General features: G+C 36.1%; 1 protein-coding gene across 2 annotated transcripts; it reads right to left on the bottom strand.

The window, feature by feature from the left end:
- Positions 1-19,657: 19,657 nt before the first annotated feature.
- On the bottom strand, positions 19,658-23,956 carry LOC122047652 (protein NARROW LEAF 1-like). Of its 2 annotated transcripts, none has more exons than XM_042609066.1 (7): positions 23,804-23,956; positions 22,681-23,217; positions 21,663-21,806; positions 21,071-21,311; positions 20,456-20,956; positions 20,255-20,374; positions 19,658-20,175 (listed from the first exon to the last, which is right to left on the bottom strand). In XM_042609066.1, exons 2-7 carry the CDS (start codon positions 23,161-23,163, stop codon positions 19,931-19,933), a joined length of 1,734 nt encoding a protein of 577 aa, XP_042465000.1. In that variant the 5' UTR covers positions 23,164-23,217; positions 23,804-23,956; the 3' UTR covers positions 19,658-19,930. The 2 variants fall into 2 exon arrangements, with proteins under 2 accessions (XP_042465000.1, XP_042465001.1); XM_042609067.1 differs by having other exon boundaries at positions 23,787-23,917.
- Between the last annotated feature and the right edge of the window lie 462 nt (positions 23,957-24,418).

The following is a 24,418-nucleotide window of genomic DNA, read 5'->3' as shown; positions in this document are numbered from 1 at the left end:
TGAGAGTTAAAAGATATATTACCAAATAATTTAAGATATATTATTTCCTTATATAATTTAGTATTATGATATTAGTTTAAAGTAATTTATTTCTAATTAAAGTTAATTTAGTATTCAGATTTTTATCGGCATAAAACTGTCTAAAATACCTATATCGAACTCTATTTTAAAATTATCAAATGTCACACTCAATATTTTTTTTTAACTCTTCATATTTATCTCAATGATTCGGTTAATATTCTTTTTTAAATGCTCATATTTTTATTAAAATATCTGATTTATTTTTTAAAAAAAACACATTATTTTCAATATATTATATCAAATTAATATTTTATCGCATAAATATAATAAAAAATAAATAAATACATAAGATTTAATTTTATATTATTCTGAATTATTTAGATTCATCAATCAATTTTAATCAAAATCGACTGATGAACTTAAAGAACACGGATATATTAAAAATATTCATCGTTAAGTTTAGATCAATTTAAAAAATTAATTTTTAATTTAAAATTATTGTAATTTTGTTTTTATTGATTTTTTTAATTGTATATTTTTTTCAAAAACTTAATTGAATTTTTTTTTCAGATTGATCTCTAAACCTTCGTCGATAATTTTGTACTCTTTTCTTTTCTCATCAGCATTCTCATATTTTTTTTTCTCTACTCGGTGATTCCATATCTCTCAAAAAATATCATTTTCCTTCCTCACTACCTCATTGATGATCTATCTTTCACGTTTTTTCTTTGTCTTTGAGAGGAAAATATAAAGTAAGAGTTTTTTATTCATTTAATTCGATGTAAAATAGTATATTAATTTTTTATACATCGATTTCGGATATTAAAAATATATAAAAAAATAAGAAGATTTTATTTTATTTATTAAAACATAAACTATATAGATTGCTTATTAATACTAATATGATCATGCACACGCGTTGCGTGTGTAATATAATAATATATAAATTATTTGGGTCTTTGAAAATTCGAATTGTTTGAATTTTTTAGTGTCACCCTTACAAACAAAAAATTAATTATTTGGGTAAGATTTGTCAGACCCATGTAATAGTGACGCTAGAGAATTCCAGCAACAAATTACTGTAACGAGCTTCCCTATTCAAAAAATTATTTAATTTAATATTATACTTGTCTTAGTAAAAAAACTAAGAAAAATATATTTTTTAACATCGTCGGCCTAAAATATTTATAGAAGTTTATTTGATTATAGTATTGTCAATTTTAAGATATGAGACTAAATAGAACTATATTTTTTTTATATAAAACAATCAAAGAAAATTAACGATGAAAAAAATTCATAATAATATGCTGTAGCTGAGTCTCGAACTCTAGAGCACTGATTGTTTCGCTTGTGGAGTTACTAATAAACCTTGAAATTATTTTTAGTGTAAATAGAAAAAAGCACATTAACGTAAATACATTTTAGGCTTCACCAAAGTTAGTTAGTAAAGGGGGGAGATTTTTAATAAAATAGTAAGATTAAAAAAAAATCTAAAGAATAATTAAAAATTTAAATGAAAAATCAATTAAATTTTTGTTAAAAGATAATACTTTAGAAAAAAATAATAAATCTAAATTAAAGTCATATATTATAAAAAATAATACATGGATAATTTATAGAATACTATTAATAATGTTTGTTAATATAATGCTATAAAAAATTTAAAATTAAAATCAATAAAATTTTATTTAGGTTTAAAATAATTTAACAATTTTATAAAAAAATTATTATCAAGCTCAAATATAAAATTTTAATTAACCTTTATATAACAAAATAAAAATATAAGGGGGTGTTTGGTTCTTTCCTAGGAATAGGAATCGGAATGGGAATCATTGTATTGTGGAATTAGATGTGAGAGAAAGATGAATGTGAGAGAAAAATATGATGAAAGAGAATGATGAGAGAGAAAATATTATGAGAGAGAAAGTGTGATAAGAAAGAATGAAGAGAGAGAAAGTCTGATGAGAGAAAATGAAAAAAGAGAGTGTGATTGGAGAGAGCATGATGAGAGAAAATAAAAATATAAATTTTATATTTGCCTAGGGCCTCAAACAGGTGGAGATGGCTAAATATATGTGAACATCTTTTGGGCACAACAAATGTTATCAAAGTCATGCTCCAGACCTGATGACATGTGGGTTGCCCTTGAACGAAGTTGAGAGTGGGCATGGAACAGGTCAAGGTGACTAGATACTCACGGGGAAATCTGGAATAGGTCAGGTTAACAAGATGCCTGCGGTGACCGGATACTCGTGGAGAGGTCCAGAGCAGGTCGAGGTGACCGAATGTTCACGGAAAGGCCCCGGACTAGGTCTGGTTGACCAGATGCTTGTGAGGAGGCTCCGCAGCAAGTCAAGGTGATCAGATGCTTGTGGAGAGACCCGAAACAGGTCAGGGTGATCAAATGCTTATGGAGAGTCCCGAAGCATGTTATGAGTGACCGGACGCAGATGCTTTCGGGGAGACTCGAAGCGGGTCCAAAGTGACCAGGTGCTAACGGGGCCTAGACCATGAGAGTAATGATGATCCTTCATTTAAGAGGAGGATTGTTGAGATTCAATCAAAGTCCCGCATTAGAAAGATTTAAAAAATATCATGGATTTAAAAGGATGTATAATATCTCTATTAACATGAGACCTTTTAGGTATAGCCGAAGAGCAAAGTTGTGAATATTCTTTAGGTAATTTCAATTTGGCCTAATATATTAAATGCGGTGAATTTTTTAACACAAATTAGATTTTATTTAATGTTTCTCTAGATGTATCAGTTAATTATTTTAGCTAAAACTAACTAATAGACCTAAAACTAAAAATGACATAAAACTAAATCATATGTCTTCATCTAATTGTTATGGTTATTTTTATACCCTTAAATATTAATTTGATATATTTAACAATAATTTTTTTAAACATAAATTGATATTTTTTAAAAAATATACGCATTTAAAAAAATAATCCAAATGTAGCAATCTATTGGGACAAATACGAAAAGATAAAATATCTTAAACATAAATTGATATTTAAAAAAAAAACAAATCTACGCATTTAAAAAAATAATCCAAATGTAGATAAATATGAAAAAATAAAATAAGTATTGGATATATGATTTAATAATTTTAAAAATAAAATAAGTGATTTAGATATTTCGGAAAGTTTACTGCACAGTTAAGTAAAAAAGCTATTTAATAACGCAAATATGTTAATTATTGTTTGGTTGACTTTTCTATTGCTAGTAGATTATTGAAATTTTATTTTTAAATCTAGCATTCGAAACTAACCCAGCGAAACTATTGGTTTTCTTGGTCACGTCCGACTAAAGTTAGAATTCCATGAAAGAGTGTTTCCCCATGGTAAAACCTCCTTGGAGAATATAAGCTTTTCATGAAACTGATCCTTAGCCTCCATCCAAGCACGAGCCATCATATTCGTCGCGTCAAAGAGAACCCAAAATAGCAAGCATTGGAAGTAAACTCAAATCCACAATAGTAAGACAAGGAACAAATAATGCTCAGCCTTTAATCTAAGACAAATAAGTGTCCAATGGTAGAAAGACCAAGAAGCGACCAGTTCGAAACACCTCTCCATGCCTGACCACGAGTCATACCTGTCGGTGCAATATCTTTTAATCAAAGTTGATCTAAGTGATTAAGCCTGAGTCTTGGTTTGGATTTTGATATTTGACAATATATTGAGTTTAGATGATATGGACAATATAGGTGCAGTGATTCATTTGGGGAGATTGTTGATACAATTCCCGCTTGGTCAAGGTTGACCAGTTGAGATGTGAAGGAAAGTCAAGTAGATCAAGGTTGATCGAATACCTGACTAGAAAGTCCTGGTGAGTGAAGTCAGACAGAAAAAAGTCCTAGTAAGTGAAGCTAGGCAGGAGAAAGTCCTAGTGAGTGAAGCTAGGCAGAAGGAAATCCTGGTGAGTGAAGCCAGGTGAAAATCCTAGTGAGTGAAGCTAGGCAGTTTGGAAGTCCTGGTGAGTGAAGTCAGGCAGATGAGAAATCCTAATGAGTGAAGCTAGGTGAAAGTCCTGGTGAGTAAAGCCAGGCAAGGAAAAATCCAGATGGATCAATGTTGATCGGACATCTGGTGTTGCAAAGTCCAAGTAGGTCAAAGGATTGACTGGATACTTGGCACGAGGAAATCCAGATGGTCAAGATTGACCAGACATCTGGTGGAAGTCCAAGTAGGTCAAGGGAGTGACCGGATACTTGGCACGAAGAGAAAAAGTCCAAGTGGGTCAAAGGGATTGACCGGGCACTTGGTGAGGGAGTCCTGGCAGGTCAAAGTTGACCGGATGCTAGGCATGATGTACCAACAGGTCATGGATTGACTGGATGTTGGTTTAGGGGACTTGGGACTTGGTTTTGGGCAAAAACCAATGTCTGGATCGATCAGCCGATCGATTGGCTGATGCCCAATCGATCGGCCGATCGATTGGGAAGGTCCCCGTGACAAGCCACGAGCGGGCAAGTCACAGAGCGCACATAACGTCTCTGGATCGATCGGTCGATCGATCCAAAGACCCCAATCGATAGTGGATCGATTGGGGTGGCGCGTTTTTGCACGATAAAGGCTGGATCGATCAGCCGATCGATCCAAGCATTTCCCGCAGAGCACAGAGGCGCTCTGGATCGATCAGCTGATCGATCCAAAGCCTCCTCGATCGATTGGGAGCAATCCAATCGATCGGGATCCGACAGTTGGCGTCGTTTATAACTGCAGGCGTTCGATTCCATCGGCAGAACTTACGGCATTCATCTCCGATCTTCACCAGCGACTCCACAGCTCTCTCTCAAGTTCAGATCGCCAGTTCTTGAAGATTCTTGGAGGTTCTTCCAAGTCAAGAGGCGGATCAAAAGCAAGAAGAGAAGTTAGAGTTAGGGTTTATTGTAAGCTTTTGCTTGTATTTCATATTCTTTCCTTTCTTCTTGTATTGAGAGTTTGTAAAAGCTTCTCCGCCTTCAGTAGTTACCGTAGAGGAGTGTGTTTCATAGTGGAGGGTGCGTGAGTGTGTGGATCCTTGGATTAGTCACCTCTTGTGAGGTGGATACCAAGTAAAATCCATTTGTTAGCGTTGTATTTTGTTTCTCTGTATTTTCCACTGCACATCTCTGAAGAAACAAGCAACGAAGAACACGGAGCACGCGCCGAGCTATTCACCCCCCCCCCCCCCTCTAGCTACATTTTGGTCCCAACAAGTGGTATCAGAACAAGGTCGCTCTTCACCGGAATCATCGCCGGAAGGGGCAAACGTAACAAGAAGAGCTAGAGGGTGAAGAAGTTGGAGCAAATTCATCAAAGTCAAAGAATTCAAGAAGCTCAACTTCAAAATGCAATTCCAAGATGGACTTGGATTTGACACATGGGTGCCTCCACCATTCACAATGACAAGCTTCGATCTTTGGAGATCAAGCATCGAAAATTTCTTAATGGTGGAGATAGAGCAATGGTTTGCTCTAAAGGAAGGCTTCGAAGCTCCAACTAACTCCAAGGGCAAAGTCCTCAAGAAAAGCAAATGAAGCCAAGAGCAAATCCAAAGATGTGAGGCCAATGATAAAGTGACCAAGCTCTTGGTCAATCTATTGCCTAGCCACATTCTTGGAAAAATTGGAGAGTTCAAGGATGCCAAGGAGCTTTGGAGCAAATTGGCATCAATCCATGAGATCCCCTCCACTGTACCGAATCAAGAGGAATCCAAAGAGGGCGACTCATTGGAGCAAGACCAAGAGAAGGACTCCGAAGTTGAGAGATGCTCAACTTCCGAAGAAGAAGTCCAAGAAGAAGCTTCATCTTCGAGGGAATGCAATGAAAGGAACAATGAGGGAGCATACTCCTTGTTCCATGTACAGGATGATGAAGCCTCCACCTCTAGGATTGAGGGGGAGGAATTTTCATTGACACCGGATCAAGAGCAAGAAGAAGCCTCCATATTCGGGTCAAAAGAAGAAGAGGATGAAGAAGCTTCCGTCTCCACAAGTCAAGCTAACTCAATTGGAGGAGCATCAATGTCGAATCAAGAGGAAGCCTCTTCCTCTGGATCTAATGGAGAAAGTGTCATCCTTACACATGAAGGTATAAATGTATCAATTAATAATAAAAATCATATCATATGCTTTGAATGTAGGGAACATGGGCATTACAAGAGTAAATGCCCTAAATTGACCAAGAAGAAGGGTCAAGTGGCACCAAAGGGCAAAGAGAAGCCCAAGGAGACCGCTCCCGGAACCAAGAAGAGCAAGGAGCACATTGTGTGCTTCTCTTGCAATCAAAAGGGACATTATCAGAGTCAATGTCCCAAGGGGAAGAAAGCGGTCAAGGCTCAAGGAGGAAGCTCAACTCAAGGGGGAGCCTTCAAGGTAAAAAGGAAGGTAACATTTATTGAGCCTACTCCTTTAAATTATGGTAAAAAGCATGATAGTTCTAACTTATATCATTTTAATGCTATTTACCATGAAATAGGAGGCATGATAAAATTAAAGAAAATCATGTAGCTTATCATGCTAAGACCTCTCAACCTAGGTTTAGAAAGGTAGATAGGAACTTAGGCAAGAACCCTAAGGATTCTAGGTATGTGCCTAAGAAGAAGAAAAATCATGATTTTAGTGAAAAATTTATGGTTGAGGGATTATGGAAGGAAAATCAAGTCTTGAGGTCAAGACTTGATAAATTAGAGAAGACCCTTAGAGAAATAAAAAATGAAACACAAGGGTCTAAGGGTAAAAATCTAGGTCTAGGAGTATCAAAGTCATCCAATGGTCATAGAGGTTTGGGATACAAACCTAAGGCTAAGAAGGATGAAATTTCGTACCATAGGGTTCCATATAGTTATGGAACCAACCGTAGGTCAAATGGTCAAGTCAAAAATACTAGGAAGGTTATTCCTAAGAGTATTTTTGCAACAAATGTGACTAAGACTTCTAAGAAGTCTAAGAAAGTCACAAACAAGGTCACAAGGGAAGCAATCCCTAGAGTTGACCTAGAAAAAGTGATCAAGACTTCTAAGAAGTCAAACAAGGTCACTAGGAAGGCATCTAGGGAAGTTATCCCTAGTGAATACCTAGAGCATCCAAGGAGCACCAATAGGTGTTGGGTTCTTAGGAGCATCTTCTCTACCCCATAGATGGGTTAGAGAGTGTCAACTCTAAGAAGAAGGGTAGTTAACCCAACTTTGAAGAAATTGACACTCAAAGAGCATTTTCAAGGTTATTATTAACTTCTGAAAATAAAATAGATTTATTGAGCTACTCTTTAAAAGAGTAAATTGTGCCAAATTTGAGGAATATGCTTAATTTAAATTGGCACAGATTAGGAAAAGCAAAAGAAATGTCAAATTTGGTTTTTGACATTTTCTTGAGAAATAGTGGGCAATCTAAGGTTTAATTTTTCAAGTTAGCTAAGGGCTAAGGATACTTAGGTAGGTAATCTAGGTATTTTATCTATGCTAACTTGCCATGCTTTGCTTGCCCATCAAGTGTCATGACATCATATTTATTTATTTGTGTTTGCACTCATACCTTATTATGAAAAACACAAAAATATCAAGTCATGACATAGATACATCATGTAGTTATAGGAAATATTCTTTTGAAAAATATTTCATCTTGATGTGTGCCATAACATTATCATGTATTATGTTTATTTCCTTAAAATTAAGGACAAATGACATTTATAAACAAATGGAATCAACAAGTAACATCCTTGGTGGATGTTTATCACTCAAAATACCTAGATAGATATGCATAATCCCTAGATTAGGGCAAAACCAAAATTTACATCTTACAAAGACATATAAGATGGCTTGTATGTGTTTTAGTGCACATTAGATACAAGTGAGATGTTAGGATGATGAACAAAACTCAAGATGTTGATTTAGTGCATTCTTTTGAGTTTTAAATTCATCAAAACACATAATTATGTGTTTTCCCATCATTGGAAAAGCTAATGTACAAGTCATGTGCATTAAGCCCAAGGAACATGGTGGGATATTGGTTTTGAAAATGATTTTAAACATACTTTGGAAAACCTTGATGAAGGTTATCTCTTGATTGTAATCATCATTGAATGGTTGAACACAAACTTGAAGAAAACACTAAAGTTTTTACAAGTTTTCAAGTTTGCGTCAATTTTTGAAAATATGAAGTATTTTATGAGAAAACTATTTTTTCCTTGATAGTATATACCTTAAATAATACCTACACAAATTTTCACAATTTTTGGATTTTTGTAGAATTTTCTAGGGGTTTCTGAAGTTGACTGAAATGAAATTTCAGCAACTATCAGAACTCCAATCGATCACCCGATCGATTGGAGTGCTTCAATCGATCGGGCGATCTATTGAGAAGGTAAATCTCGCGAGCAGAAGCTCGCTAGATCGATTAGTGATCGATCCAGACTGGCTGAATCGATCAGTGGATCGATTCAGGCAGTTCAATCGACTGTGATCCAACTCAAATCGATTGAGGAAGCTGATTTTGGCTGGGAAAGCCTGATTTCAGCATTCCAAACCATGGTTAGTCTAGGCAACCATTCCAAATCCCTCAAAATACATTTGTATACACAAAAGGGTGTTTTCATGTTGAAAACAAGGATGGATTGGTTGAGGGAGACTAAATTGAAGTTTAGGTTGAGGTTTGCTTCAATATTAAATTTTTGAACCTCAAAACTTCTAAATTTGAGTTTCCTAAAGGTTTAGGGATTCCAGGTCATTGTTGGTGCAATGACAGAAGGTACGACCGTGTCTTTAGAGGGAGCTACTCTTTAAGGACATGAAAATTATTTTTCATACACCTTGGAAGGTGGTTAACCTTCTTTTAGAGAAAATGCTCAAGGTTGGGCATTGGGATTTAATGGGGAGTGGATATCCTTATTGTTTAAGTGGTGTTTGCTCATGTATGAGCATTAGATACAAATGAAGAGTATGGGACCTTCATTTGGGTTATTCAGGTGGTTAATGCTCAAGGGTGAGCATTGATGATAATGAAGGGTATGAGTTCTTCATTATCGTGTTGATCACAATGAGTGAAGTCGTGAACAACGATAAGAAACTCTTCAGGGGGAGAGGTTGTGGTTAATGTGTTCCCATAGATGAAGGCATGTTTATGATGTGTGCCAATAGGAGGAGAATGTATGGTTAAGTTAGGCCTTCAGTACCAAAAGGGGGAGTTTGCCCTCTAGAAAAGGAAGGAAATGAAGGGAACCATCATTCACATATTGACATGAAGGGAGTTGAGACTATGGGATTAGCCTAATTTCCTAACTTAACAAGTAGTATTGTCAAACATCAAAAAGGGAGTGATTATTGGTGCAATACCTTTAGGTTAAGGTTGACCTGGTTGACCAAGTCTGAGTCTTGGTTTGTGTTTCGATGTTTGACAATATATTGGGTTTAGATGATATGGACAATGCAGGTGCAGTGGTTCATTTGGGGAGATTGTTGATACAATTCTCGCTTGGTCAAGGTTGACCAGTCGAGATGTGAAGGAAAGTCAAGTAGGTCAAGGTTGACCAGATACCTGACTGGAAAGTCCTGGTGATTGAAGCCAGGCAGAAGAAAGTCCTAGTGAGTGAAGTTAGGCAGAAGAAAGTCCTAGTGAGTGAAGCTAGGCAGAAGGAAATCCTAGTGAGTGAAGTCAGGTGAAAATTCTAATGAGTGAAGCTAGGTGAAAATCCTAGTGACTGAAGCTAGGTGAAAATCCTAGTGAGTGAAGCTAGGTGAAAGTCCTAGTGAGTGAAGCTAGGCAGTTTGGAAGTCCTGGTGAGTGAAGCCAGACAGATGAGAAATCCTAGTTAGTGAAGCTAGGTGAAAGTCCTGGTGAGTAAAATCAAGCAAGGGAAAATCCAGATGGATCAAGGTTGATCGGACATCTGGTGTTGGAAAGTCCAAGTAGGTCAAATGATTGACTGGATACTTGGCACGAGGAAATTCAGATGGGTCAAGGTTGACCAGACATCTGGTAGAAGTTCAAATAGGTCAAGGGAGTGACCGGATACTTGGCACGAATAGAAAAAGTCCAAGTGGGTCAAAGGGATTGACCAGACACTTGGTGAGGGAGTCCTGGCAGGTCAAGGATGATCGGATGCTAAGCATGATGTACCAACAAGTCATGGATTGACTGGATGTTGGTTTAGGGGACTTGGGACTTGGTTTTGGGCAAAAACCAATGTCTGGATCGATCAGCCGATCGATTGGCTGATGCCCAATCGATCGGTCAATCGATTGGGAAGGTCCCCGCGACAAGCCATGAGCGGGCAAGTCACAGAGCGCGCAGAACGTCTCTGGATCGATCGGTCGATCGATCCAGAGACCCCAATCGATCAGTGAATCGATTGGAGTGGCGCGTTTTTGCGCGATAAAGGCGGGATCGATCAGCCGATCGATCCAAGCATTTCCCGCAAAGCACAGAGGCACTCTGGATCGATCAGCTAATAGATCCAAAGCCTCCCCGATCGATTGGGAGCAATCCAATCGATCGGGATCCGACCGTTGACGTCGTTTATAGCTGCAGGCGTTCGATTCCATCGGCAGAACTTACGGCATTCATCTCCGATCTTCACCAGCGACTCCACAACTCTCTCTCAAGTTCAGATCGCCAGTTCTTGAAGATTCATAGAGGTTCTTCCAAGTCAAGAGGTAGATCAAAAGCAAGAAGAGAAGTTAGGGTTAGGGTTTATTGTAAGCTTTTGCTTGTATTTCATATTCTTTCCTTTCTTCTTGTATTGAGAGTTTGTAAAGGCTTCTCCGCCTTCGGTAGTTACCGTAGAGGAGTGTGTTTCATAGTGGAGGGTGCGTGAGTATGTGGATCCTTGGATTAGTCACCTCTTGTGAGGTGGATACCAAGTAAAATCCATTTGTTAGCGTTGTATTTTGTTTCTCTGTATTTTCCGCTGCACATCTTTGAAGAAACAAGCAACGAAGAACACGGAGCACGTGCCGAGCTATTCACCCCCTCCCCCTCTAGCTACATTTTGGTCCCAACAATACCTCTTTCGTCTAGTGGCTAGCGCATGAGGTGTTGCCACAATGAGGTCTGAGGTTCGAATCTCGGCAAAGCCGAGATAATACCTCCCTTATGTGCTAGTCACTATTCCAAAGGCTAGTAGTCGTCCGTGATTTACCTCCTCCGTGTTGGCCTTGGGACGGGTTGACGGAGGTGCTGGGGGCGAGTGTATTCGCCTTTTGCCACAATGAGTCATACCTCTTTCATCTTAAATCAAGATACTGTTAGATTATATAATTTATATTATATAATTTATTAGAATTATTTGTTTATAGTCTTAGAACAATTTAATTTTTTACTTTTTCAGTTTAGGGTTTAGATTTAGTCTTTTACCTTTTCAGTTTAGGTTTTAGATTTTTTCTTATAATTAACTATATAAAGGTCTTGTACTCTTTATTTTTCTCAATGAATTTTTAGATTCAATAATATGGTTATTTTTTTCCTTTTCTTAATTTCTACATGGTATCAGAGTCAGGTTCTTCTTCTCTGACATAATTTTTTCTACCGCCCCTTGTTATTGCTTCCTGTTGCCGCTGCCGTCTCCTACTATTGTTATTGATTTTGGCGCCGACATCTATTTTCTATCCTATTGCTGTTGATTTTGGCATCGACATCTATTTTTTGTCGATTTCGACGCCGATGTCCTGCCCTACCGATTTAGACGCCGACATTGTTTTCTGTCGATTTCGGCGTGGACACTATTTTCTGCCGATTTCGGCACTGACATCTTGTGCTGTCAATTTCAGTGCCGACGCTCTGTGCTACTGATTTCTACATCTGACATCCTTTTCTGCCTCAGATTTTTTTTGTGACCACGGGTCCTCCTGACATCAGTTTTTGCGGATCATACAAATGTGTATTCTTACAGTTTGGTTATTTTGAAAATTATTTGTTTTGTCATCATGCTTGATCATGTAGATGTTTTATGAAAATCTGATTCATATATGTTTGAGCAGTTTCAACAGTTCCTTGGTTCATAGCCCTCTGCCATGTCAGCTTCCTCTCATATAAGTTTATCGTCGTCTGATATTTCAGGTATATCTTTATCCTTGTAGATTTTGGACTCTGGTGCATCTCATCATATGTCATCCAATTTGTCATCTTTTGTTTCCTTTTCTCCCAATTCATCTATATCTATTGTGACTGTTGATGGTACTCCTATGTCATTAGTAGGTGTTGGTTCAATTGTTACATCTCCATTATCTCTAACTAATGTTTATTATATTCCGAGTCTTACTTTAAATTTTGTTTCTGTTAGTCAATTATGTGAGTCTGGATACCTAGTCTCTTTTTCTTCATCCAATTATTATATTCAGGACCCGCAATCTCAAAAGCTGATTGGGATAGGTCATAAGCAAGGAGGACTCTAAGTTTTAGATCAACTCAAATTACCAGAAGTTGTAGCTTCGAGTGTAGATTTATCATCTTTTCATATGAGTCGTTCATCTTCTGATTTTTATTTGTGGCACTCTCGTTTAGGTCATGTTTTAGCGCCTCATTTGTAGTTTTTAACCTCTACAAGAGCATTAGGACCTTTAAAAATTTTTGATATTTCTGATTGTAGTGGTTGTAAACTAGCCAAATTTTTTGTCTTACTATTTTCTAAAAGTGTTTCTTTTTCTTCTGCTCCATTTGATCTTATCCATTCTGATATGTGGGGACCCTCTCCTATTCCTAGAAAAGGGAGGGGAGGGGTCAAGGTATTCTGTTTCATTTATTGATGATTGCACTCGTTACTCTTGAATCTATCATATGAAACACAGATCTGATTATCTTATAATTTTCAATAACTTTAGAGCTCTTGTGAAAACTCAGCATTCTATAAGTTAAGAATTGATTTGTTATTAACTCAAAAATAAGTAAATCAATTTAATATTTATTTGATTAAAACAATTTAAATTTTATATTAATTAATTGAGTTAATTGATTTAATGAAAGTCTTAGTTATAATTTAATTATTTATTTACTTCATCCTATTTAACTTAAGTAGGATTCATAAAGTTTTAAGGTTAGTATTAATTCGAGGTTTGAATTTATTAAAGTTATTAAATCAGGTTAAGTAATTTTAAGGTTCAATTTAAGTCAATCTTAAATTAAGATTTAATTACAGTAAAGTTAAAATTTTGATTAACGCCTAAATCAAGGTTGATTGAGTTAAATTAATGTTAAGGTTTAATTAACCTTTTAATGGAATGTCAAGTCTAATTTAATTTATTTTTAACTTAATTTAGCTTTAGTTTAATTTTAAGTTTAGTTTTAAATTTCAAGTTTAAGTTGAAGTTTAAAGTTTAATTTTTAAGTTTTAACTTAAGTTAAGATTTAGATAAGTTTATTTTTAAATTTAATTTAATTTAAGTTGAGTTTTAAATTAAGTTAAGTATTAATTTAAGTTAAACTTAATTTTAAGTTTTATTCTTCATTTTAGGGTTAATTTTAAATTTAAGGTTAATTTTAATTTTAATTTTTAGGTTTAATTTTATTTTTAATTTCAGTTTAAATTTTTGTTTTTAATTTTAGTTTCAATTTAAGTTTTCATTTATGTTTTTTAATTTTAGTTATAATTAAGTATTAAGTATTAAGTTTTAAGTTCTAAGTTTTAAGTTTTAAATTAAGTTTTACTTTATTTTTTTAAATCAAATTTTAATTTTAAGTTTTAATTTAAGCTTTAATTTTAAGTTTAAATTTTAAGTTTTAATTGTAAGTTTTAATTTAAGTTTAATTTTAAGTTTTGAATTTATGTTTTAAATTAAGTTTTAATTTAAGTTCAAATTTAAGTTTAACTTAATTTTAATTTAACTTTAAAGTTTAATTTTAATTTTAAGTTTAAATTTTTAATTTTTAATTACTAACTTTATTTTCAGAATAGATTTTTAAAATAATTTTGGAAATAAATTTTTCACTTAATTTTTAAAATATATTTTTAAAATACATTTTTAAGTTAAAAATAAGTTTTAAAATAAGTTTTAAGTTAAAATATATTTTAAAATAAGTTATAAATTAAAATAGTTTTAAAAATAATATTTAAGGTAAAATAACTTTTAAAATAATTTTTAAGTTAAAATAATTTTTAAAATATTTTTTTACGTTAAAATATATTTTAAAATAATTTTTAAGTTAAAATATATTTTAAAATAATTTTTAAGTTAAAATAGTTTTTAAATTAAGTTTTAAGTTAAAATAGATTTTAAAATAATTTTTAAATTTAAATATTTTTTTTAAAAAAAGTTAAAATGATTTTTAAGAAGATTTTGAGTTAAAATAATTTTTAATAAGATTTTAAGTTAAAATAATTTTCAAGAAGATTTTTAAGTTAAAATAATTTTTAAGTAGATTTTTATGTTAAAATAATTTTAAGATTAAATTTTGAATTTAATATAATTTAATTGGTTTTAGTTTAATTTAATTTAATTTAGTTTAATTTAATTTAATTTAGTTTAGTTTAATTTAGTTTAGTTTAATTTAATTTAATTTAATTTTGTTTAATTTTGTTTAGTTTAATTTAATTTAATTTAAAATTAAATTAATTTAATTTAAATTTAATTTAATTTTAATTTTATTTTATTTTCATTTTATTTTAATTTTAATTTTATTTTTATTTAAGTTGATTCGATTCGGTTTAATTTGATTTGAGGTCCTTAGTCATATTACCCGATCTACGCTTTCAATCAGGGAAACCTATAATTTTTGTGAGATAAAGTTAAATTCAATTTTTAGGGTTTGGTTAATATTGTGTTAGATTCAAGTTTTACTTTAGGCTCAACAAACAAGCATTCTTTAGATTAACTTCTTGGCTATGATGAGTCACCTGGACATCATTAGAGTAACCATGTGTTCGAGGTTTTCCAAATAATCCTATCCACTGAACTTAGTACAAAATCTTGGTCTAACTAGTTAGGATCCGTAAGAGGTAGTTTCAGTTAGTTCCACTCAGCCAAATGCACCAGGTCGAAGCCATATCTTCCTATACATGCATAGACTGAACTTTCCTAATCTACTATCATCCAAAACTTCACCAGTACCGTAGGTCAAGTTAAACTTTTGTCTTTTGTAAACTAATCATAATTATCCTACCGGGTAGGTTATTTTTGGAAGTGGCAACTAGTTTGGAGCCTCCCCTGAATTATTAATTTAGGTTAAATTTTAGTTTTGGGTCTATGTTGATTACTTTTATAATTGTAATAAACTTGATGATAGTTAGGCATTATTTTGATTCTATAGTTATTTCTATTATTTGATTTTGGTTTAGTTGATTTAATTTTATAGTTAGAATTATGAATTGGGTTTTTGGATTTTACATAATATATTTCATTTTTAGGTATATAATATTTATTAATTTCTACTTGTGTGGTTAAACACACTTTTGGAACCCAAGCTTTGGTTTTTTTTATTTTGCGTTATTAGTGATATAAATGATTTATTTGAGTTTGACTTGTATCCAAGTCTAGATTTATTGTATACAATTTTTTGATTATTTAAAATAATATCTGAATTTTTAAATCTAGCTGTAAATTTTTCTAAAAACCCTTTTAGTTTTATAATTTCAATTTTTAGTGTTGAATTTTCCTCCTAAGTGTTAAAACTTGATTTGGATTTGATTTTTCAATTTATACCTTGAGTTGTTGGTTTTCCTCAAGAAACATTTTATTTTTATTCTCTTGTTCGGTTAATTTTCTATTCAAACATGAAATAAATTTAAAAAACTTTTTGCTTAAATAGAAATTTACCTCATCGGGACCTTCAGAAACGAGTACAGACTTGTGGCTTGATTCAGGTTCGGACTCGTCTTCCGATTCGTCCTCCGATGCTGACTCGCGACCCATCAGTGCGAGGTGGCTTTGATACTTTTGCTCTTCGGCTTCTGATTCTTCTGAATATGAATTGCCCCACGTTGCTTTGAGTGCCTTCTTCTTGGTTGTCTTTGACTTGTCGTTCTTCAATTTTGGGCACTCATTCTTGTAGTAACCATTCTTGTTGCATTCGAAGCAGGTCACGTTTCTTGGTTCAGTTGTGGAGTTGATCTTCTGCAAATCTTTTCTGCTGAAGTTCTTCTTTCTCCTGGTAAACATCTTTCTTACCAAGTTCACCAGGTACTCTTCATCTTCTGAATCTTGGTCAGACTCAACTTCAGGTTCATGCTTGATTTTTGTCTTTTCCTAGGAGGAGCCTGCAACAAGAGCGATACCTTTCTCGGTTTGGGCGTTAGTTTGCTCGTGTACCTCAAGTTTACAAAATAGCTCATATAACTTTAACTTAGAAAGATTCTTCGAAATCTTGTAGGCATCCACGATGGATGCCCACAATGCATTTTGCGGAAACACGTTTAGAGCATACCTGATTAAATTGCGGTTCTCCATCTGGTGGCTGATAACGTGAAGTCCGTTGAGGATGTCTTTGATCCTCGCATGGAGCTGACTCGCGGATTCTCCTTCCTGCATCTTAATATTAAATAATTTATTTAAAAAAAGGTCTCGTTTGGTTACCTTGGCATCGCTGGTTCTCTCGTGTAGTTCAACGAGCTTGTCTCATAGTTCTTTTGCGTTCTAGTGTGGTCCCACTCGGTTCAGTTCTTCCTTCGTCAGCTCACATAGCAGTGTGTTGAGCGCTTTGAAATTCGTTTGGGCTTTCTTCTTCATGTCCGGATTCCATTGTTCTGGGTCCAATGGATTTTCGGAGTTATCGACAGGTGCCTTGTAGCCACAAGTGACGTTGAACCACTGGTCGAAGTCAGTTTTTAAGTAGACCTCCATTCGTTTCTTCTAGTAGGGGAAGTTGTCACTGTTGAACAGAGGGGGATGAACTGTGTTGAAACCTTCGAATTGAGACATTGATCTTGCACACAAGAAAAACAAGAAGAAAAAAAATCCCAATACTTGGTCTTGGATTAGTAGTATGGGATTAAAAAAAATAAAACTGAATTGGTGTTGCACCAGTTCATCTTAATTGCTACGGAAAATAAATTTCCAAAAAGGTAATGATACCAATTTGGATTATATCATAAAACTTAAAATCGAAAAAAAGGAAAAAGAATTTCACCCCCTTTTTCTGATTGGTGGTTACACTAAATCAGAGCGGTACCTGCTCTGATACCATTTGTTGGATCGTAGAAATTGCTAGAGGGGGGTGAATAGCGATCGAAAAATCGTTAGCAGAAATAGAGTAAGTAGCGGAAAGGAAAGATAAAACACAACGCTAACACGAACCAGTTTTACTTGGTTCGGAGCCTTCGTCGACTCCTACTCCAAGACTCGCACTTGTCGAGTAATTTCGTTGGGCAATTCACTAGCAGTTCGAAAATTGATTACAAAGTTAAGTACAGGAATAAAAATGAAATACTGACAACAGAAAAATAATAAGCTCGAATCGTAGGTTGTCGGAGCAGCCGAGCAGCATCGCAGCATCGCAGCATCGCAGCATCGCAGGAGCAGTGTGTAATGGAGCAGTCGTAGGAAGAAGTTGTTGTTCTCATCTCTGGAGATAGGCTCCTTATATAGGAGTGCTCCTGGCACCCGGATCCCTTCTGGGCACCCGAACCGTGACATAGGCACGACCAATCAATACACTCCATATCTGCGACGGGATAATTTTTTGCCTCCCGGGCACCCGGACCAACTCCGGGCGTTTGGACCACTATTTTCTAGAAAACTCCTTTTCCTACGAGAAAATGTTAGTGCAAGGCAAAATAAAAATTAAACTACCCTGCAAAACAAAAGTTAGCACAAATATAGTAAAACAGAGTAATAATTAGATTCCGTCTCACGGAGATCGAAATCTAGTCACAATCTCAACTTAGATTTCCGAAATGGTTCTAAGTTGGATCGATGCCTAAGCTCCCTAACTGGGAACGCGTCTTCACCAAGTCACTCCCCTCCAGTGATTTACCTTAACTTACCTGCCAGACATCAGGTCAACCCTTCGACCTATCTGGATTTCGTGCCAGCTATTAAGTCAGTCCGTCAACCTAGTTGGACTTCGTGCCAGACATCTGGTCAGCCCGTTGACGTATCTAGACTTCGTGCCAGCTATCCGGTCGGCCCGTTAACCTAGTTGGGCTTCGTGTCAGCTATCCGATCGGCCCGTCGACCTAGCTGGACTTCTCCTGCACACTCAATCAAAGTGTTATATCACAACGAAACTAACTTAACCTACTTTGTCAATCATCAAAACCTGAGTTAGACCGTCAGTGTTAACCGCACCAACAGAATCAACCTTATGAGGGGTTTAGTCCAATCAGTCGAACTTGCGCCTCATTCGACTAGACTTGAAAGGAAAGCTTATGATATAGAGAATAACAAGAGCGACTATGAGGGCAAAGAAGGTCAAATCAACAGACTGAGTTGTGATAAAGTCAAGGGAGGTCAATGACTATCTTTCTCGATTGTGCCGACCGATCCACTAAGGCCGAACCACTACTTTTCCTAGCTTGATCCGCCACTCTGCCTGGCTAGCTTGCCACTCTTCTTCGCCAATCCATCACTCTAGATGATCCGCCACTCTGACCGATCCACCACTCTTGCCGATCTACTACTCTGTCTGATTCACCACTCTGACCGATCCGTCACTCTTCCTGGTCGATCCGCCACTCTAACCGATCCACCACTCTTCCTGGTCGATCCGCCACTCTTTCTAGTCAATCCGCTACTCTTCCTGGCCGATCCGAGCAGATCAATCTTCCTGGCCGAGTCGAGTCCCCAAGGTGGTCTACATCTTTTATCAGGGTTGACTCCCTCCGAAAGCAAGGTCTGATCGGACAATAGAGGGAACTTAGTCAACCTATCATCACAGCACATTAATGGTTCACCGGCTCAGCATTCTTTTTTAGCGTTTTGTGTCACGGATGATAGAGAATATTTCATATGCAAGTTGTACACTAGAAGTTTTCACCTTGTCAAATGCAAAAATTGTGGGTCTATTTTAGAAAAAGTGTCAGAACATCTTTATGATTTATCCTTTTTTGGAAAGGTTTTGAGATTTGTGCACAAACAAACGGTAACACTATAAATGGGAGTTTTCATTTACAGACACAGATATGTAATGCGTAATTCTACATATTCATAGCCATTCTCCATCTGATTATTTATTCTACTGTTCATCTATTATTTATGACTTCGATTGGTCACTAACTTGAACGTCAAAGTGCTTGTGCCAGGGACCCCTCGGTCCGATTGCTAACGTTCTTTTTGACATGCAAAACTGTTTGGAGTCATTTTTTTGTCAACTTATACTATTTATGGCTTCGATTGGTCATCAACTTGAGCGCCAAAGTGTTTGCGCCGAGAACCCCCCCTGATTCAATTACTAACGTTCTTTTTGACATGCAGGGCTGCTTGGAATCATTTTTTGCCAACTTAGAATCTTTACAAAGTTAACATCAAAACCACTTATCCAACGTGTCATCTTATCCGCTTTCAGGCAGAATCATTATTTCTAATGGGACACAAGTCTTACTCCCCCTACGAACCACAAGTCTTGCTATACCAATTAAACATCTTAAGAATACAGATAGGACACATCAAAGCATTTTAGTAGTGATTCGATAAGAAATTTCATTTATGTTTTATTCACATCCATTTAGTTAACTTTAAAACACATTGCAAAGTCAAGATGGATATACCTTTAACACAGCTACAATAAACACTGAACATTTTAGTTTCGATGTCTGAAGAAAGATAGCTCCGTGACAAGAACACATCAAAAAGGCAATCAAAAATAAGGGGAGAAACTTCAAGTCTGGTTTGTACTCGTTCGAATCAAGGCATTTCCGTTTCATTTGAACATGAAATGCTGCACGACACTTTCAGCTACGGCTCAATTCAAATCCATAGATAAACTTTACTGATGCATTTGTTCTAACTCCGTATCACGCGAAAATGGCACAAGTAACTGATGGCTAAATAAGCAGCTTCATTGTGTCTGATGATCTATGCTCAATGCTGGCCCTGACCGTTGCCTTTTATGTTCTCGATCTCCTAAATGTAGAGAGACGAAAAGATCTTCATCAGATGAGTTCACTAGTGACGATAGGTTTTTCCTTTCTGGTCCGTCCTCTTGATCCCGACGCACTGGGGACATGCTGATGAAGTTCGGTATGAACTGATGCTCTTCGACGTTATTTGCCACTTCAACAGTATCAACCTGAAATTCAACACCTGCAAAAAGATGGATTATTATTAGTTTCTTTAACAGATGCACCACCTTGAGAGATATCTCAGACCCAAGGGTTAATACCAATAGGTTCGTATATCTCATCCATCTTTTCGTTAGGAAGGGTGCATACTGTCGGAGACGATTCACCAACTGTGGAGTTTATAGCTGCTGCTAGAGCAAATCTTTGTTTTTGGAGTGCATCTTTAATTTAGATGGGAGAGAAGACAATCAAAAGTCGAATCAGTCAATATATATACTTTGAAAAAAATGAGAAAAGTAAACCTTGAAGTTCTTCACATGTTGTTATGAGATCGAGCTCCAAAAGATCGAGGAGGCGACCGAGGTCAACTCCGCTTGTCCAATTCTCAGGACCTTGACCACTTTTAAGTTTCAATCTTCCACGGTTGGCAGTTCCACCCCAGATGATCCCTATCGGCTGAGGCTTTTCATCGTCTTGTCCTGTTAGAATTATGAGACTTCCACTGTCGCCTTCCAGATCAAATGTCTGCTGGTTTTCACCAACGACAAGAAAATCTGTGAAGAAGCATATTCCTTTTTCATCATTGTACTCCAAGGCATAGGCGGTCACTGTGCCGGTTGTCAATCCAGAGCTTCTTCCAACTTTAACCACTTGCCTCCCAATCAGACTGCCGACCGGCGATTGCAGATCCATTACCTTGACATTTCCAATGTCGCCCAATCCTTTCACAGCAGTGGACACGCAAGACACATCGAAGTCGTCTGCAAAGGGAATGAATGCACCATCCGCTCGCACAAAAGTTTCTGCAGAGGTGTCGTGAAGAGTTATGGCCATTCAAAGAACCATAAGATCAATATAAATGATAACACTCCTGTCCTTCGATTGTAACAATTTTGAACTATTAAGGTTTATTTTACCTGGGTTAGTTCCTGCGTAGATGCCATACCAAACATCATCTGTGATAAATGATGTTGCCCTTTCGACAGCACCCAGATAAACTCCAGGTCCAAGATTAGGCGGTAGAGGATGAAACATCTTCTGGTTGGGGTAATCCAGATCAACTGCAACATGGCGGTTAGTGAGGAAACCAACTTGTTTGTTACCTGTTCGACTTTTCACAATAGCACCTAAAGTTCCATATGTTTCTTGGCTCGCAACCTGCTCATGCATCAACCATAGAATCAGGAGATTTTGGTCATTGAGTGATGATAGTTGGAACAAGTAGAAAAGATCTTATGTTTGCATAAACTATTGTTGTTTGCTTGTGCATCAACTGTAAAATCAGGATATTTCATTCTTTAAGCGATGATACTCAGAACAAGTAGATAGAGATAAGTATGTGTGTGTGTACATCACATGTTTACATAAACAATTCTCATTTTAGTTTCACATTCCTGCATCGATACTAGTCTAAACTAGTAATCTTAACTTCTGCAAGGAAAATATAACTTCCACGAGTAACAACACAAACCGATTGATAAGCATATTAAAGCAAAACTGCTCAAGTACCTGAGAACCTGAACCAATACATGGATCACTTCCACGCAATCCATCTACAAGCTCATTGTACAATTGCTCCTTGGGAGTTGGTGCTGGTGCACCATAATAAGAAAATTCCACCACGTCCACATCGCACCATACACCTCCCGGTCCCTGTTCAGAAAGTACAATAGTCAAACTGAATCTCTCATGTTCATAGGGTGCATCAAAACTCCATAACTAAGCGAAGGGCATGCCCCATTATGCACATCACATAGTTCAGCAATCAAACATTTGTATTAATACTTTTTGACCTAGTTTCTATAGATCATGATGATCTCACACCTAAAGACACATTCCAGAGCAATGAAAATGCCTTGGAGTCTATTTACATGTTGCAAGTAAGGATATTGTTCAAAAGAGGATTTTTTTTTCGTTTTCAAGGAGTGTTCTTATTGTCGAGGGAATGTGTGAAATGAGGTTTTACGAGTTTCTTTCAGTTGATTTTACTTGCATGAACATTAAGTATTAAGTGGCCATAAGTGGTGTCATGAAATCCCTAGGCAGTGTCTTTTAGAATAATGATTATACTAAATGAGATTTTACCAACAACTGTCTGGTCTAGTGGTAATCAAGTTAGATGTGATGGCCTTTTATATAGAGCTTTTTAGAATAATAATTATATTAAATAAGATTTTACCAACAATTGCTGGGCCTAGTAGTAACCGAGTTAGATACGAAGGCCTTTTTGCCAACATGCAGGGTTTGAAATTGTATAACATCAAATGTGATGTGTGGATACCTTGTGGTGTGTGTATATATATATAGAATTTATGGATCTTTCAACCTGTTCATAACATCATAATCCACTCTCCCTTATATTTTATCATTTGTAGTAGTTATTTCAATCTTTTCAAATAACCTTAGATCCATTGATTCATAATAAACTCCGTAAGCGCATAAAAAGCCACAAGTTAAAAGAATGACAATACAATTAATAGAAAGGAGAAGGGCAGCAATCTACAAGCGGAAAAAATAGTATGTTCACCTCAAGCATAGATGGAAGACACTGACTGTGGCTAAGCCATTTTCTATGAACCTTCCGAGCAACAAAGACAAGAATTGCTGGGATTTCTGTCAATTGCCCTTTCCTTATGCGAAATCCTACTGCTGTACCTAGACTAAAGCGACGCAAAATCTTGCTGTGAAATGCTCTTATAGTCATCAGGTCAAGTAGTGTCATGGCTTGTTGCCCAGTCGGAAACCGCCCGAGATGTGCAGGAAGGACTCCTTTCTGAAGGTTTCCAAAATAGTTAGCTCGACCTTCAGCCGCACCATGTAACAGCGTAGAGGTCGGCCAAGAGAAGTATGCAGCAGTGCATTCAGAATGCTGACCACCTGATGCAATTGGTTGGAGAGGAGATGGATTACATGAATAAAAATGGTTGCAGATATCTCTCTCCATGTCCAAGGCCGACTCCTCGGATTGTGCTGGTCCTGAGTGATGACCTTGAGTGTCCGATAGCCTCATTATTGAAAAACTATATGCTATTGTGAATTCACTTCCTCAGGCAACCTAACTAACCTGTCAGTTTCCATGATCAAGAATAAACTTTGAGAAGCAACAAAAACTTACACAACCAGATTCACAGAACATTGAGCAGGAAACAGCAAACAAATTCTCAGTGAGGATACAAAACAGTATGAACAATAAGTTTTAAAAACAATGGATGAAGAAAGAGAAGGGAAAATGAGAAAGAAAGCATGGCAGTGAGGATGTGCTTGAGCATAAGAGACTACCAACCCAACGCACGAAGGTAAAGCTTTAACTTGCTTCGGAAATGTTTAAAGTGGAAAAAGGCCGAGAATCCACTCAATAATGACAAGTAACACACTCCAGCAAAAGATGCCGAAAGGCGAAAGCGAGAAAAGGAAACGCTCACAAAGCTGACACTTTTTTTTCCCCAATCAGAATCCCTAAGGCTTCAGATGATTCGATAATCCCTAAACGCTTCCACCCTACCTAACAATTAAGAGTTTGCAAATCAACAAAAAAAAATACACATTTCTTCTGCATCCGACCACTGGATGAGACTCCAGAAACACTCCAACAAGATTAAAAGGCCGAAGGACCCTAGGAAAAAGTGCGCGTACTTGTAAAAAAAAACCACCTTTGTTGCGGGAGAAGACAGAGTAGTAGGAGGGAAGCTGGGAGGCGATAGGCATTCAGGGAACGCCGTCGATCGGCTGGAGAGAAAAGAAAATAAGAGAAAAGAAAGGAAGGAGAGAGAATGGAAGAGAAGAGAAATGATGTGATGTTTTATTTGGGAGCGGAGGAAGGAAAAAGAAGGATTTTTTTTTTTTTTGGAAGTTGTAAAGAAGTGAAAGGAAAAATTAATGATTTTCCCTTTTCGATTTTTTTGAATGATATATTTGATATAAAAATTAATGATTTTCCTTTTAATAAAAATTTTCCTCCATTTCCTCTTATTTTTGGACGAAAAATCTGTTAATTATGAAAGGAAAATATTCCATTCCCTCACTTTTTTTCTTTACATAAAAAAATTCCCAAATGTTATTTTGGGATGAATGTTGATCTACGATTAGAAAAGAAAGCAAAAACAGCGTACAGGCTCTCTCGCTTCTCCAAAAGTCAACGAGGCCCGAAATTATATTTTTGTTTTATTGCAATTATAGTTGTGTTTTTAAGTTCATTTCAATTTTACTACCCTTTTAAGTTTTAATTTCGTATTTAAGTTTTTCTTTTGTAGATAAATTTTTTTATA

Source organism: Zingiber officinale, chromosome 2B, assembly GCF_018446385.1.
Source record: "Zingiber officinale cultivar Zhangliang chromosome 2B, Zo_v1.1, whole genome shotgun sequence".
NCBI classification, from domain to species: domain Eukaryota; kingdom Viridiplantae; phylum Streptophyta; class Magnoliopsida; order Zingiberales; family Zingiberaceae; genus Zingiber; species Zingiber officinale.
This window is presented reverse-complemented; position numbering and strand designations above follow the sequence as displayed.